This window comes from Ceratotherium simum, chromosome 2 (genome assembly GCF_057802395.1).
Source record: "Ceratotherium simum simum isolate JZ-2026a chromosome 2, ASM5780239v1, whole genome shotgun sequence".
NCBI lineage: Eukaryota > Metazoa > Chordata > Mammalia > Perissodactyla > Rhinocerotidae > Ceratotherium > Ceratotherium simum.
In genome coordinates, this window is record NC_141901.1 from 91647102 (window position 1) to 91662981 (window position 15880).

A 15880-nucleotide genomic window follows, 5' to 3' on the forward strand; every position below is an offset into this window, starting at 1 on the left:
TTCTACAGAAAAGCCTTCTGGGATTTTGATTAGGATGGTACTGAATCTGTAAGTCATTTGGGGGAGAAGTGATATCTTAACAATATTGAGTCTTCAAGCTGTAATGTAGTATATTTCTCTAGTTATCTAGACCTTCTCTAAGTTTTCACAGCAGTATTTTGTATTTTCATACCACAGTTCTTGCATATATTTGTTAAACTTAACACTGAGTATTTCATGGATTTTAGATGCTGTGTCTTGTAAATCTTGAAGCATTAAAAAAAAATTCCAGTTATTGATTGCTAATAGATACAAACATAATTGATTTTTGTATATTAAGCTTGAATTTTGTGACCTTTGTAAATTCATTTCGTATCATTTTTTTGTAGATTCCTTAGGATTTTCTACATAGATGATCATGTTGTCTGCTAATAGACACAGTTTTACTTCTTCTTTTTCAATCCGAATGCCTTTTATTTCTTTTTCTTGCCTTATTGCATTGGTCAGGACCTCTAGTAAAATACTGAAGGAGTGAGAATGGGCATCCTTGCCCTGTACCCAATTTTAGAGAGAAAGCACTGAGTCTTTCACCATTAAGTATGATGTTAGCTGTAGGTTTTTTATTGTTACCCTTTATCAGGTTGAAGGAATTCCCTTCAATACCTAGTTTTTTGGGAGTTTTTATCTTGAATGATTGTTGGATTTTGTCAGATGCTTTTTTTGCATTTCTTGACAATCATGTGGTGTTTCTCTTCTTTTTCCTGTTATTATGGTAGATTGCATTGATTGATTTTCAAATGTTAAAGCAGCATTGAATTCCTGATAAAACTCCCATTTGGTCATGATGTATTATCTTTTTTATATGTAGGTGGTATATTTGTCAAGAAATTTTGGGTTATAATCATTAGGAATTTTGGTTTGTAGTTTTTTGGATTTTGTTTTTCCTTTTTAATGTCTTTGTCTGATTTTGGTATCAGGGTAATGCTGGCTTTATAAAATGAGTTGGGAATTGTTCTTTCCTCTATTTTCTGAAAGAGTCTGTATAAAATTAGTATCATTTCTACTCTAAATGTCTGCTAGAATTCACCAGCGAAGCCATCTGGACCTGGAGTTTTCTTTGTGTTAATGTTTTAAATAGTAAATTTAATTTCTTTAATAGATGCAAGGCTACTCAGTTTTTCAATTGCCATTGTGCTTTTCCCCCCTTTTCAAGGAATTTGTCCATTTCATCTAAGTTGTTGAATTTATGGGTATAAAGTTGATCTTAATATTCCCTTATCCTTTTGATATCTGTAGAATCTGTAATGATATTCCCACTTTCAAAGAATCAGGTATGGTTTTACTGCTTTTTATCTATTATTTGTTTTTTATTTCATTGATTTCCACTCTTTCTTTCCTTGGTTCTGTTTACTTTGGGTTTGATTTGTTCTTTTTCTAGCTTCATAAGATTGTAGCTTAGATCAGTGTGAGATGGGATTATATATGAAGCAAGACTAGCCATGAGTTGATAATTGTTAAAGGTGGGCGATGGATATATATGGAGTGTTATTTCACTGTACTATTCTTTAAATTTATGTATATGTTTGACATTTTACATAATGCTTTAAAAATTACATAAAGCAAATCTAACTCCATAGTAAATTTTTTCCAGGTTTATGTGCCTATTAACATTCACTTTTGCCTGATAGTTTCTATCTTCTGAATTGGTAAACTACTTTTAGAATGGCTCTACAATAATTCCTCAATAATTAGGACTATTTATACCTTTTAGTGATTCTTCATATTTGTAGGGAGGGGAAGAAAAGTGACATGAATCTTGATGCTATAAACTCTTGAAGATATTGCTATACCTGACAAACAATTAATGGGGAAAAGAATGAGCAGTAAGTCAGTGTTTATGGAAAAGCAAATTGATACATGTTGAATAACAGTATAGTATCGGCAATTGGATCCATCCCTTGGTAGTTCCCACAAAGACAAATTTTGTTAACAAAAGTATCTGAAATAATAATAATAAAATTTTAACATTCATTTATTGTAGTTGATGAGTAACAAGTATTTTTATTGTGTTGTGTACAAATTTCTTATGCTCCCTATCTTTCTCCCCCAAGATAAAACAATTTGTTGTTATGTTACGTTGTAAATATAATCATCTTAATGTATCTATGTATAGGTGTTAGAGAAAAATATATGCACAAATGCTCTACATATTTTATTTAGGAGTAGAATTGTGCATGTCACATAGCTGCTTCCATACATTTTTTGTATTTTGTATTATTTTGTCTTGCCTTGTTATTTTGTTCTTGAGCTTTTTGTTCATGACCCAAACTTTATGGCACATTTGTAAGTTTTTTTTTCCTCAAGAGTAACATTGATTTTTAGTCAAATGTACGAGCATCCCCATTTCTGCTGACTGGTGTCAGTAAGTTGACACATGGCCAATGCTGGTGTGTTTCTCATTCCCACTCAACTGTCCATACCTACACATCATAATCATAATAATGATAAATTTTATGGTGCTTTTGCTCTCAAAAGAGTTGGGAAGAGTGAATTTTTTTTTGTTTTGCTTTGCTTAAAAATAAACTTCCATCTACCAACAGAAACATGGGTGGATCCACATTCTGTGTTATTCATGCTTGCTGGAGATTCACTGGAAGAAGTGTAGAGAAGTGGAGACTGCTTAAGCAGAGAGAAGGAGTAGGAGAGGGATCTTATAATTTATTCTAATATGAATATAGGTACCTCATTTTTTTTGAGTGAGTATAAGTCTCATGGATTTCAGGAGTTTTGCTTTGCTTCTGTACAACCATTGTATCAGATTACTCATCTTGAATTGTACTTCAGTGTCCTGAACTTGTAACTTTGACCACATCTTTCCATTTAATCTCGTTTTGAAATGATAGGCAATGACTACAGGGCGTAACTAATGGTTGCCTAGATTAATATCAGCTTAAAGTTCTAAATCATACCCATATGTAGTCCTAATTTTATCAAGGAGTGAAGAACTCAATTTAAAATAGTTTTGCTACAATGCTACAGCAAGTTAATATCTTCTGGAGCTTCAAGTTTTATAATGATTAACTTGAATTCTACCTGATCAACTCGTACAGTCTTATTTGCTGTGTTAAAGGAATTGTTGTATTTGCTGCAATAAAATTAACACAATGTTGTGTGGTGCGGTAAGAAATAAAATTGTATGTCATGTAAAATAGCAGCTACTAGAGTCAGATACGCCTTCCAAATATTCACTGAGGGGCAAGACGTAGCTTTGCCAGGGTTTCAGTCCCATCTCTGCTACTTACTAGCTGTTTAACTTTGGTAAATTCTGCATTCTCTCTGTGCCCCATTTTTCTCATCTATAAAATGAGAAAAGTAATAGCACCTACTTCACAGAGTTGTTTTGAGGTTTAAATGAGTTAGTATGTTAGAAAATTGCTTGATATTTGTAAATGTTAGCTATTATTATTTTTAGCTATTATAATTACCAGTGCTTTCTTAGACTTCATATGTAGTTCTGTTATAAAAGTTACAATATTACCTTATAAATGTGATTTCCACGCCTTCTGTGTTATTTGGTTAGCATAATGGTAGACTCCATTGTTTATTTGTGCATTCTTGATGCTGTGCAGAGTGCGTATATAATAAATATAATCAAATGAACACAGAAATGAGATCTCATATGTAAAATACATATCACATTCTGTTTTTGAGTAAAATCAACTTTCACTCTAATCTAGTTACAATTCATTGCTATTTGACTTATTTGAAAGTGTTTTTTTAATGTTTCAGAAATTGCTTTTCAGTAGATAAACTGAATAGCTATTGTAAAAGTATGTCCCTTTGTATCTCACTTCTTGTTTTCTTCCCTTTCTTTCTTTTTTTTCTTTGTGTGTGTGTGGTGGTGGTGGAAATAGTGCCTCAATGTGTCTGGAGAATAAATGTGGATATCCCTGAGGAAGCTAATCAAAATCTTTCATTCAATGCTGCTGAACGATGGTGGGAGCAGACAGATTTGACCAAACTAATCATATCCAACAATAAACTTCAGTCACTTACAGATGACCTCCGACTCCTGCCTGCACTCACTGTTCTTGACGTAAGTTGACTGATCATAAATATGGGTCATTAGGTGAAGAGACTCTAAAGCTAAATTTAAGCTTTGATAAGCAGAAAACTCATGTTTGATTGGTAGAATGCAAGGAAGAATAACAAATTATTTTTAGGCATAGTATAATGGTATAGTATAAATATAGAAATGTTAGGTATAGTATAAATATAACATGCAGAGTCAGAACATGAGACTTCAAATTCTGACTCTGCCACTTGATAGCTGTGTGACCTTGGGAAAGTTACCTCTTTGTGCCTCTGTTTCCATATCTATAAACCAGGACTGATATTACTACCTATTTTTAAAAATTATTCTTAGAATTAAATGAGTTAATACATAACAAACAGAATTGGTATTTAACAAGTGGTTGCTGCTGCTTGTCTTTTGCTATTATTTTCATCATTTCTCGACATTGAAGTAAGCACTTAAGATTGATTGTTTTTTTAACTTGTTTCCAACACTGACTTAAATTATTGAACTTAAATTTTTATATGTTTATTCAGGGACTATGTTTTCAGTTCTACTTGCCATGTAATGTGGTAAAGTAAAACCTGAGTACTTTATTTCACAGTCTGCAGACTCATGATACTTCACTTAGAAACATCAAAAATCTTCCAGTTTATGTCTGAAAAGTTGGATCTAATCAAATTTCTAGAGAAGGTTTTATTTTCTTCATCTGTAAAATGAATGGATTGGCTTAGGTGTTCTCTAAGCTTCCTTGTACCTTAAAAATAGATGATTCTGTGAGAACATGGGAGAAGCCCCCCTCCCCCTTCTCATTTATTTTTTGTATATGTTGACATAAGTCATACAATCATACCATCAGAGGGCTGTTGTTAGTTTCTAACGCTCTCGTCTCTCATTTGAGATTGAAATTCCACTCAATGAGGTGAAGTTTTTTTTTTTTTTAGTTGTAATATTTAAAATTGATGACATATTACTTAATGATTTCTGAATAGCAGTTCGCTCATTTTTGAACTCTTTTTTGTCTTCTGTACACGGAAGAAATTACCAATAGCCCAACTTGATGCTAGTGAGTTAGAGGAATGGAATTATTGTTGAAGAATTTTGTATAATGGCAAAGCTCATATATGGTTAATTATAAGACTAAAATATTGACAGTGTCTTTTAATAACTTTTAGATACATGATAATCAGCTGACATCCCTTCCTTCTGCTATAAGAGAGTTAGAAAATCTTCAGAAACTTAATGTCAGGTAAATTTATTTATTTCATTATTGCTAGTATAAGGGTGTAAAGCTAATATTCTCTATGATTTTTTTTAACATTAGAAAATATTTTTGTATTATCTCAGAAAGTGGTTAAAGCAGAATAAGAATTTTAAGTTTTAATTCTCAGATTATTTTTATTTTTTGTTTTAGAATTGCTTACATGTTTTCTGGTTTTACAAATTTAAGGCCAGTTGATTTTTTAAAAATACTTTTTGTTTTATTTTTATGAAACAATATTTAGTGGTTATTTTAGAAAACCTGTTTGTTGATATGTCAAATTTTAAATTACTTTGATATTCTAAAAAATACTGAGGTATTAAGCGGAAGAAATTTAAAACTATTCTTTCATTAATGATGAAAAATTTCATTTTTTTTTTTTTTTTTTTAAATAATTTTCTTTGGTCCAGATCCAGACCAGGCACATGCATTGTATGTAGTTATCCCATTTCTTGTCTCCTTTTTTTTTTTTTTAAATTTATTTATTTATTTATTTTCCCCCCAAAGCCCCAGTAGATAGTTGTATGTCATAGCTGCACATCCTTCTAGTTGCTGTATGTGGGATGCGGCCTCAGCATGGCCGGAGAAGCAGTGTGTCTGTGCGTGCCCGGGATCCGAACCCGGGCCGCCAACAGCGGAGGGCGCGCACTTAACCGCTAAGCCACGGAGCCGGCCCTCATTGTTTTGATATTAGTAGTTTTTAAACTTTTCCGAGGACTCCTAGGGTTCTACTGATGTGCTTCTGGTACTGTTGATAGGTACATGGGAGGTCAGGCGGCTAAGGCTCTGGCTGACTGACTGCCCTTTAATACACAGCCAGACTTTCAAGAAAGAGTAACTGCTTTATTTGTTATATATACACAGGTTAAGGGAAAGGGTATTAGGGAAGATTTCATTTAGGAGAAAAAACAAAAAGGTTTAAGTGTTCAAAACATAGTTTGAAAACTGTGGTTTATATAATAGATATGGTTACAGGTCTGACTAACATAGCATGGTCAATTCTCAGTTTTCTGGAAGTCAGTTAACTGGTTTGAGAGAAAATAGTTCCTCAAGTAACAGTCTTTATCTGGTGAAAAAATTAAAATTACCGTAAATCAGCAAAACTATACGTAAAAAGGTGCTAATTGTTTAGAACTACATCGGCACCTCTTTCCCCTACAAGTCAAAGGTGTGGATGTGGCCTGCAAAGGCAAGAATGGGAGGGCTGAGAGCAAGAGGCAAGGAGTGGGAGTTGCTGTAGCTTTAGTTTTCAACACCTAAGAGTGTGAGTGTTAGCATGGAGGAGATACATACCTAGAATTACGTCTCTGCCCAACTGGATCCCTATCAAGTACACAAAGATTTCAACTAAGTAACCAACAATAGTAACCAATTTTTGACAATTTTTAGTGGTTCTTATTTTAAAAGACATCTTTTGGCATTTTTGTTCCAACTCATTTTATTTTAATGTAATTTAAGGTTATTGTCACTCTTATATTTGGCACTTCCCCGTTATTTAAGTAATTGTATGTGGCATATTTAAAAATAGAGTAGAATTCCTAAGTGAATAATTGAGATAAAGCTGAGAATAAGTTAAGTCATCTCTTAATTATCAGGGAGTGTATCATCCTCAGTGACTTGGGACTTCTCCTAAACCAATAAGCTAAATATCTCTGTAGAAGGACTGAGCTGAAAAGTTAAGACTAAGTACAAAGAGAGGAGTTGCATATTATATCCAGCTGGACATGCCAAGCCCTCAAACAGAAATAGCTGTTTTTGTCTTGAGTGTTAAATTTAAAACACAGTCCCCATATAAGATGTGACTCCATTGTAGCTTATGTGTGCACATATCTTTATCAAAATTTTAAAACTCAAATACAGTATAAAAAATTAAGATTCCACTATATTCTTTCACATTACATGTAAAATCAAGAGTTGATTATAAGTAAGCAATCAAAAGTTCACAAATTCTTTGTTAGGTTAAAAACCTCTATTTCTTTGTTGCTTTTCTTTGAAACCCTCAATCTGATTACTTTAGATTATTGTCATTTTAATGAATGTATTCTTTTAGGATGTAAAGTGTGATAAGTACTTAAAATTGGTAACCATATTTAATTTTTTTGAGAAGCCCATTAGTTGGTTAGCAAAAATGCCTTTATAAATTTTTATGTTGTCACCAAATTATTCAGCATTTATTTTATCAATCAATAGCCATAACAAACTGAAAGTACTCCCTGAAGAAATTACAAATCTGAGAAACCTGAAGGGCTTGTATCTTCAGCATAATGAACTAACTTGCATACCAGAGGGATTTGAACAACTTTTCAATTTAGAAGATTTGGTAAGTTGTGATTTTCCAATTTTTGTATAATTTGGGGCTGGTGGAATTTTTCATCGGGCTGAGAAATTGGATGTATGATTGAAATCATGAGAACATGGACAGCTGACTATATGACTGGATTATCAGAAACTGTGCATTTTAATTAGTTGCTAGATTAGTAATTGTAAATTTGTTTTTCTTATGTTTTCTTATGAAATCACATTAGGCCTGAATTTGGAATAGAGTTTGGGAAAGGAGTGATGAGGATGACTTGTGTTCAGACGCTTTTATGGCTTAGCACAATAGAGACAAGGTGTCTTCAGCAGATACCAGTTGCCTTTTCTGTACTCATTCCTGCTTCCTCCTTTATAGCTCCTGTGGCCTCCTGTCCTCTGAGTGTCCAGACAATCCCTTTAAGACCTGCCTTTTCTTTCCTATTTTTCAAAATGGCCACATTACCTAGAAAACTTTTCTTTCCATTTGTGTCACATCTTAAATAGAGATAACCATAAAGCAATATAAATATTATTTTAATCATATTATTAAAAATAATAAAAACAGTAGGCACTTTGCTTTGTGCTTTACATATAGTAAGGTAGATAGTTTTATTCCCTAATACAGATAAGAAAGAAGCTTATAAAAAAAAGTAACTTATCTGAAGTCATGCAACTAATTAGTAAGGAATTCAGCATTTTAACGTTAAGTCAATTTGACTCCAAACTGTATCCTTTTTCTTTCTCCTACTTTGTCACTGAAGGAGTAAGATTCCACTGTAAGGTGCTCTATCTGAAAGACTAGCTGTATTAGATCAGGTGTTCTAATATGTAATCTCTACTCCGATGTTATTTCATGTTACATTCTTGTTCTTTTCTCTATCACATGTTTTGAAAAACTCATTTATGTCATTTTAGCCTTAAAGTTTATTTTTCATTAAAGGAAAAATTACTTCTTTTACTTATTTTTTTTCTTTGAATACATCCTCCTTGATATTTCCCTCATCTGCTCTAGTGTTTAAAATCAAGAGATATACTCCTCAACCATTCCTTCAGTATCTCTTTGTTTTTCAGTCTGATCAGATTGAAAATAAAGTTTGGAAAGCAAAAGGCATAGGTAGACAAAAAAAAAAGTGGCAAAGGAGGTAGCCATCAGATTTTCTGATAAAATTTAATGGTAAAAGATAGCAATTGGTTAAAAAAAAATCTATTTAGAGTATAAAGGAAACCTAATAAATTACAACAGTTCCCCAGTTGTTACCCCATTATGTGTTCCTGGATAGTCATTTGCGTAATGAAAGGATGTTTCAGTTGAAAATTGTGTTCATAAGGACTCAGTATCAAATAAATCATAAATGTGAGCAACAATATATTAAAACACTAAAAGTATAAGCATCTGTAATAATTTAATCTAATAATATTTCTTAAAGTTATGTAAAAAGTGCTTAGTACTATGGTACTAAATAAATATTTATTGAAGAAATGACAGCATAAATACTGATTAATTTATAACGTACTTATGTTTTAATGTAATTTAATTACAATAATTAAATTTTTAACTTTATTAGAGTAATTCTGTTGATTTGGAGTCTTTAAAAAGCCCTAAGAATTTGTGAATTAATGTCTTTTCTCTATCAGAAACTTTTTTTATTTTAAGCTTGTTATTTTGTAATAATTTTAGATTCATAGAAATGTTGTAAAGATAGTGTAGAGAGTTCCCATATACCCTTCACCCAGCTTTCCTTAATGTTCACGTTTTGTATAACCATGAGACATTTGTAAAAGTGAAGAAATTAACATTGGTACGATGTTACTAAGTAAACTACAGATTTTATTAAGATTTTCCCAGTTTTTCCACTAATGTCCTTTTTTTTTGTTCTAGGATCCAATCCAGAATACTACATTGCATTTAGTGTCAGTAACTTTTGATATTATACAATATTTATTAGTAATCTGTTGATTAGCACTTAGAGTATTGGAATTGTAGATTGTTAATGTTGTATGTTGTAGATTATGATGTTATTTTATGTTGTTTATGATAACTATGTTTTTTAAAAAAATATACTGATCTAGCATTTTTACCTTTTTCTATCTTCTAAGAGTTACAGAATGCAACTGTTTAATGTTAGATTAAATGAAAGTCTTCAGAAAACAGTTCAAGTCACATTTTTCTTTTTTTTTTTTTTTTTTAAAGATTTTATTTATTTATTTTTCCCCCCAAAGCCCCAGTAGATAGTTGTGTGTCATAGCTGCACATCCTTCTAGTTGCTGTATGTGGGACGCGGCCTCAGCATGGCCGGAGAAGCAGCGCGTCGGTGCGAGCCCGGGATCCGAACCCGGGTCGCCAGCAGTGGAGCGCGCTCACTTAACCACCAAGCCACGGGGCCGGCCCAGTCACATTTTTCTTATTCATTGTGGCCATTGGCCCTACCTAACAGTTTGCTGGTAGCTAGCGGAGTACTTATACCTGATTCGAATCTCGTGAGAAGAATTATCTGATTCATAACATTGTCTTTTAAAGAGAGTTTCAAAACAAGCTCTCTCATTACTGTTCAAAGAAAAAACAGAAACAATGACTTAAAGAAGCATCACAGTATAGAGATTAATTAGGCAAGCTTGAATGAATGAAGAGAGTAGAGTAGACCTCTGAACTTAGTCAAAGCAGACTTGCTGAGGTCAGCAGAAGAACCAAGAGGGAATATTTTTTTCCTCAAAAATTAAAGCGGCCATTTTTTCAACTTTATTTTTCTTTCTTTCACGAATTTTTCTTTCCTGCAAAGATGTTTTTCGTTTCATATTACAGTTTACCCTATACAGTTTGCCTAACTTATCGTAGGTACTCAATAAATATTGGATGAACAAATGGATTTTTTTATTGAAAACATGATGCATGGTATAGCATGACATAATATTAACAGAAACCTTTATGCAAAATATTTCTGAAGTCAATCATTTTGATTCCTCTCTGCTACATTATTGGGCACACAGTAGGCTCAGAGAATATTGAGGTAATGAATGATGATTTGTGAAATTGTCAGTGAATGAGGGTTACAAAACGTAACACCTCTGAAATAGTCTTTTATATTGCAATTCCCTCAGAATTCTGAAATCCTCTTTAGGGATCATTTATTTTTTTATTTACTCGTTCGCTCATTCATTCTGTGTTTTTTTTTTTTTTTTTAAAGGATCTTTCGAACAATCATCTCACAATTGTTCCTGCTAGTTTTTCTTCTTTATCCAATCTGGTGCGACTTAATCTTTCCAGTAATCAACTGAAGAGTTTGCCAGCAGAAATAAGTGGAATGAAAAGTAAATCTTGTCTGTTTTAAAAAATACATAAATTTGATGTTGGTGCACTTTACATTTAGAAAAATAAATTTTAATATACAGTCATAAGCCACATAACGTTTTGGTCAATGACGGACCACATATACGATGGTGGTCCCATAAGATTAGTACCATATCGGTGTGAAGTAGGCTATACCATCTAGGTTTGTGTAAGTACACTCTGTTATTTGCACAACAACTGAATCACCTAACAACGTGTTTCTCAAAACGTATCCCCATTGTTAAGTGAAGCAGAGTTAAGTTTACAGAGAAGTAAAATAATAGATTTTATGGTGGTGAAAGCAAACAATAGCAACTAATTAGATTTTCTCCAGGCCATTATTGTCTAGCAACTTCCTAAACGATTACCACCAAAAAGATACTTTGGCATATCAAAAAGAGGAAAAGAAAATATGATTATGAATTCTGGTAAAATTATATACCTGAGAAATTGATTAATGTTTTGAGCTATGCTATCTCTTCATTCATTCATTCATTCAACATTCACTAAGAGGTTATTCCCCTGCAATAGGTGATTCCACCTGTGATATGTGGTTATGTTATAGCTGTAGCCCCCTCGTGGAACATAAGTAATAATGCCAAGAGATAGTCTAGTTTCGCCCAAATTTTCAATCATTTTTTTAAAAAATGTTAAAATTTAGTGGTTCTATTAAAGTTTGAACCATCATACTTAAAATATTGTGGAGCTAATATTAAGGGATAAACAAATTTAAGGTACATTTCAGTACCTTTTATGTAAGTATACTTAATCATTTTAGAATTCTTGATTTCGAGTCCAAAATAGAGTGAATTTTTTGTTTAAAGGCAAACTGTTATTATTTCTTGGTTGATGACCACACTGTGTGTCAAGTGTAGACTATTTACCTTATCTAGTCTTTTTGCTAATCATATATAAGCCTTCTTCATTTGTTTAAACCTCCCTTTGTGGAGGAAGCCATAGAAATGATTTAGTACAGTTGATTGCAAATCATTTTGAGGTGAATTTGTAAAATTGTGCTGTTTTACTTTAGATTAATAGTTATTTGTCATTTATAATAGGAACGCATAAGTTAAATCTGCCATAAATTGAATTGACATTTTAGAGGAGCCTTTACTTGTGGCACCAGTAGTGAAGACTCTGCTTGTCTTTGCCATTTTTCAATAGAGGTATTAGAAAAGTAAAGCTAAACATAAAATATATCTGAAGTGAGTATATAAGAAGCATGGACTTTTTTTTCATATATTGAGTGGAAATATCTTGAGAGATACGAACGGATAGGAAAATCAATAGAAAAATACTTTGACTTTACAGCAATTTTTCTAATATACTATATGATTAATGATCAGATGCTTTCTGTCCTTCAGCTATGACAGTGATACTTTTAAGCTGTCACCACTAGGACATTTAGTTGTTATTCACTATTAATGACTGGATCCCAAGAACAATGTTTAACATTTGCGTGGTTCTTTGTAACTCAAAATGCTTTTACGTGCATATATCGGTTTGCCATCACAACAGTTTTGTAAGTTAGTGGGGATATGTATTATTTACATTTTCAACATTCATAAACCTAGGCTTAGAAATTATACTGTAAATTGTAGAGCCAGAGCTTGAAGCCTCTTACACTGTCCCCACTGCTCTTTCCCTACGTACTGCTTGTGTTCTCGATTAGTGCTCTTAGATGCGAACAATTGTGAAAACTACAGTCTCTAACTTTAAAACAAACTTTTCTCTATAGAATTTACTGGACTTGGGGTAGATCAGATTATGACATTTTTCTCAATGTTCTAGCCAAATAATACATAAATTTTTATATTATTAGTTGAAAGTAGTACTATTACATTTGTTTTGAAAAGCAGTTAGCTTCTTTAAACACGAAAAGAAGCAGTCTAAGGCAGCCTTGAATTATGTTAAAATTGACAGGCTCAATGTACAGGAAAAAAAGTTGTAAAATGCATATTGCCTATTCAAACTAGAGGGTTGAGAGTGAATTGTGAAAAATATATAGTGGCCATCATAATAAAAGAATTTGTAATATGAACTAGGGAGAAAACTGCTTATTGAAATCTTAAGGGAAAGAAGACTTTTACTTTTTTGCATTTTTGTTTTCTGTCCTGCCTTTTAAGAAAGAAAGTTCCAGGAGGTAAGAGAGATGCTGCAAGAGCATTCTTCTTGAGCCATAGTGTACGCTCTTGTCAGGAGTGTTAGCGAAGGGGTTAGAGAAAGCATGTACTTTAAGAAATAGAAGAGAGGAAGGAAGAAGACAGGGAGTGAGAGAGAGGCAGTATGGATGGATGGGAGAATAGGAGGGAATCCATAGAAATCCAGGGCTTTTTGCCTATTTTAAATACAAATGTGTCTAAGCTGCTACTAGCCACAGTTACTTGATATCCATTCATACAATTAGTATGCATGCATATTTATATGTCTAATTGCTTAAGCTTTTTTTTTTAAAGATGTATAATTACTGAGGGAAATAATATCTCGTAGTGTGTAGTTTATACATTTCAGAGTACCTTAATAGAGTACTAGAGTACTTTGTTTTTTCAAATCTGTTACAAAGACCTGGACTGTTATTAAATATTAATTTTAATATCGTTATTTCTCTTTAATTATAATTAAATTAAAATATCTTAGTTTATGTGTATTTAATTTAGTGGTATTCTAGGATTCTTGATTATTATAGTAGTGTACAGTGGCACAGGTTCATAAGTCCTCATGATTTCGTACACATTCTTGGAATGCATATATAATTGTAGACCAATATTTTTTTCTTTATTAAGTATTTTCGTTTTTCACTAAATATGTGTTACAGGATTAAAGTATTTGGATTGTAATTCAAATCTCTTGGAAACTATACCTCCTGAATTGGCGAGCATGGAATCACTAGAATCGCTTTATCTGCGGAGGAATAAATTACGTTTTCTACCAGAATTTCCTTCTTGTAAATTATTAAAGGTACTATTTAGTTGATTATTAAATAACTATATATTTTCCAAAAGTTAATTTTGAAAATGAAATTTTTAATTTGTTTTACATTGGGAATATGTATTAGTTATAAGTGCTATGTTTTTCCTATATTTATATTTTTCATAATTTTAATATGACTAAATACATAAATGGTATTGTTAGTAATAGATTTTTTTTTTAAAAAAAGAAATAATCAACTTAAAAAATAGGAATTTGTCCATTTCATCAGGTAAGTAGTTTATAACTGGAGAAGCAGTAGATGACGAGGCTAACATTGTAAGTTGGGGCCCCTCTGTAGGAGACCTGGAACACCACGAAGGAATATGTATCTAATTCCATAAGTTACCACCTCCCATGTTTACCTGATCATAATCAAGTCTGTTTAAAGTTAATTACTTTCTTTTGGTTTTAGGTATATAGTATTACCATTGTCTTTTAAATTTGCCATGCTGGATTTTGCTCTCCTTTATGTATACTTTTATGCATTAGTGTTAAGAGTTTCTTTTAAACAGAATGATGACAGTGATAAAAAGAACTGAAAAAGTTATCATTTAATAAGATTAATTAGCCAACTAAGAAGTATTGGTTCTGTTAATGGAGAATCAAAATATTTAATAATCACTAATGAAAATGTTGACTAACTGATTATAATAAAAATAACTTTTTTAACTTACACTGATTTGTTTTAAAACTTCAATTTTATCAGTATAGTTCTTTAATTTGTATTTTTTTAATTCTGTAAATGTAATGACTAAATCATTTCTCTGCTTTGGTTTTATAAACTTTGAACTTTCTGTTAGATTAAACCTTTAATTATTTTTAAATTACCAAAAAATTCTTGAAAATTTTCTTTTTTGCCATTTGTCTTTAGCTGTAAGATAGCTTAAATGTAATTGAAAATTTAAACAACTTAGTAATTAGAAAGTTATGTTTTTTTCCGTGTGTTTTTCAGTGATTTGAAATCAAGATTTCAATTTTATTTTCATTATCTAGTATAAAATTAAATACAGAAATACATATGATTGATCTTTGGTTTTGTAGGAATTACATGTAGGTGAAAACCAGATTGAAATATTAGGGGCAGAACACCTTAAGCATCTGAATTCTATCCTTGTGCTAGACCTACGGGATAATAAGTTAAAATCTGTTCCAGATGAAATTACACTACTACAGTCTTTGGAAAGGCTTGACCTAAGCAACAATGATATTAGTAGGTAAGTTTAAATATGGAATGAATAAGAAATATCTGTGTTTGGTTATAATTCATAAGTTAAAATATTTGTAAAAAGCATGTAGAGATCTTCTTTCTAAATTGAATTTGATAAATATTTATCATGACCTACAAAGAGTAATTAGATTTTGTCCTTGGCAGCAAGCTTAATCTGCTCATAGAATCAGATGCATATACAAATTACTCTAACCACTAGAATGTAAACTCTAGGAGGGCTGGATTTTTATCTGTTTTGTTCACTGCTCTATCTCTAACTCTGAAATCAGTGCCTGGGTACATAGAAGATGTCTGATAAATATTTATTGAATTTGTTAATGAATATAAAGCCATGGGAGAGATATATAAAATGTTTTGGGGCTTAAAGGAGATACATACAGGTATCACAATTTATTGAGAGGAATCAGGGCAGGCTTTTTGGAAGAAGTAACATTTTTATATGATCTTTAGGACTAGGGCTAGGGTGAGGCAAGTGAATTGCCTACAGCCCAAAACTTAAGAATGCACTCACTTTCAGGGTCATGCCTCACTCTAGTCCTACCATGTGATCTTTTAAGGATGAATACGATTTTCAAGTGCACATGTAAGGTAGTCACAATGATTTGCTTGGCAGGAGGAAACTATACAAACAAAGCTTTGAAAGTTCAGAAAATTGTAGGGGTATATTCGGAGAACAGCAAGGAATTAAGTTGAGCTGGTAAATAGGGTGCAAGTAGGGAGATTGTGAGAATTCAGGGCTTGAAAGAT

The 15880-nt window shown here is 32.1% G+C and overlaps 1 protein-coding gene across 2 annotated transcripts in view; it reads left to right on the forward strand.

Moving 5' to 3' along the window:
• LRRC40 (leucine rich repeat containing 40) overlaps window positions 1–15880 on the forward strand; it is a 60963-nt gene that overhangs the window by 9330 nt on the left and 35753 nt on the right. For both annotated transcript variants that reach the window (XM_087449111.1, XM_004431488.3), the window contains exons 2-7: window positions 3894–4075; window positions 5230–5303; window positions 7506–7635; window positions 10793–10916; window positions 13751–13893; window positions 14947–15119. In XM_087449111.1, the coding sequence (XP_087305237.1) occupies window positions 3894–4075; window positions 5230–5303; window positions 7506–7635; window positions 10793–10916; window positions 13751–13893; window positions 14947–15119 (826 nt within the window). The remainder of the gene's footprint in view (window positions 1–3893; window positions 4076–5229; window positions 5304–7505; window positions 7636–10792; window positions 10917–13750; window positions 13894–14946; window positions 15120–15880) is intronic.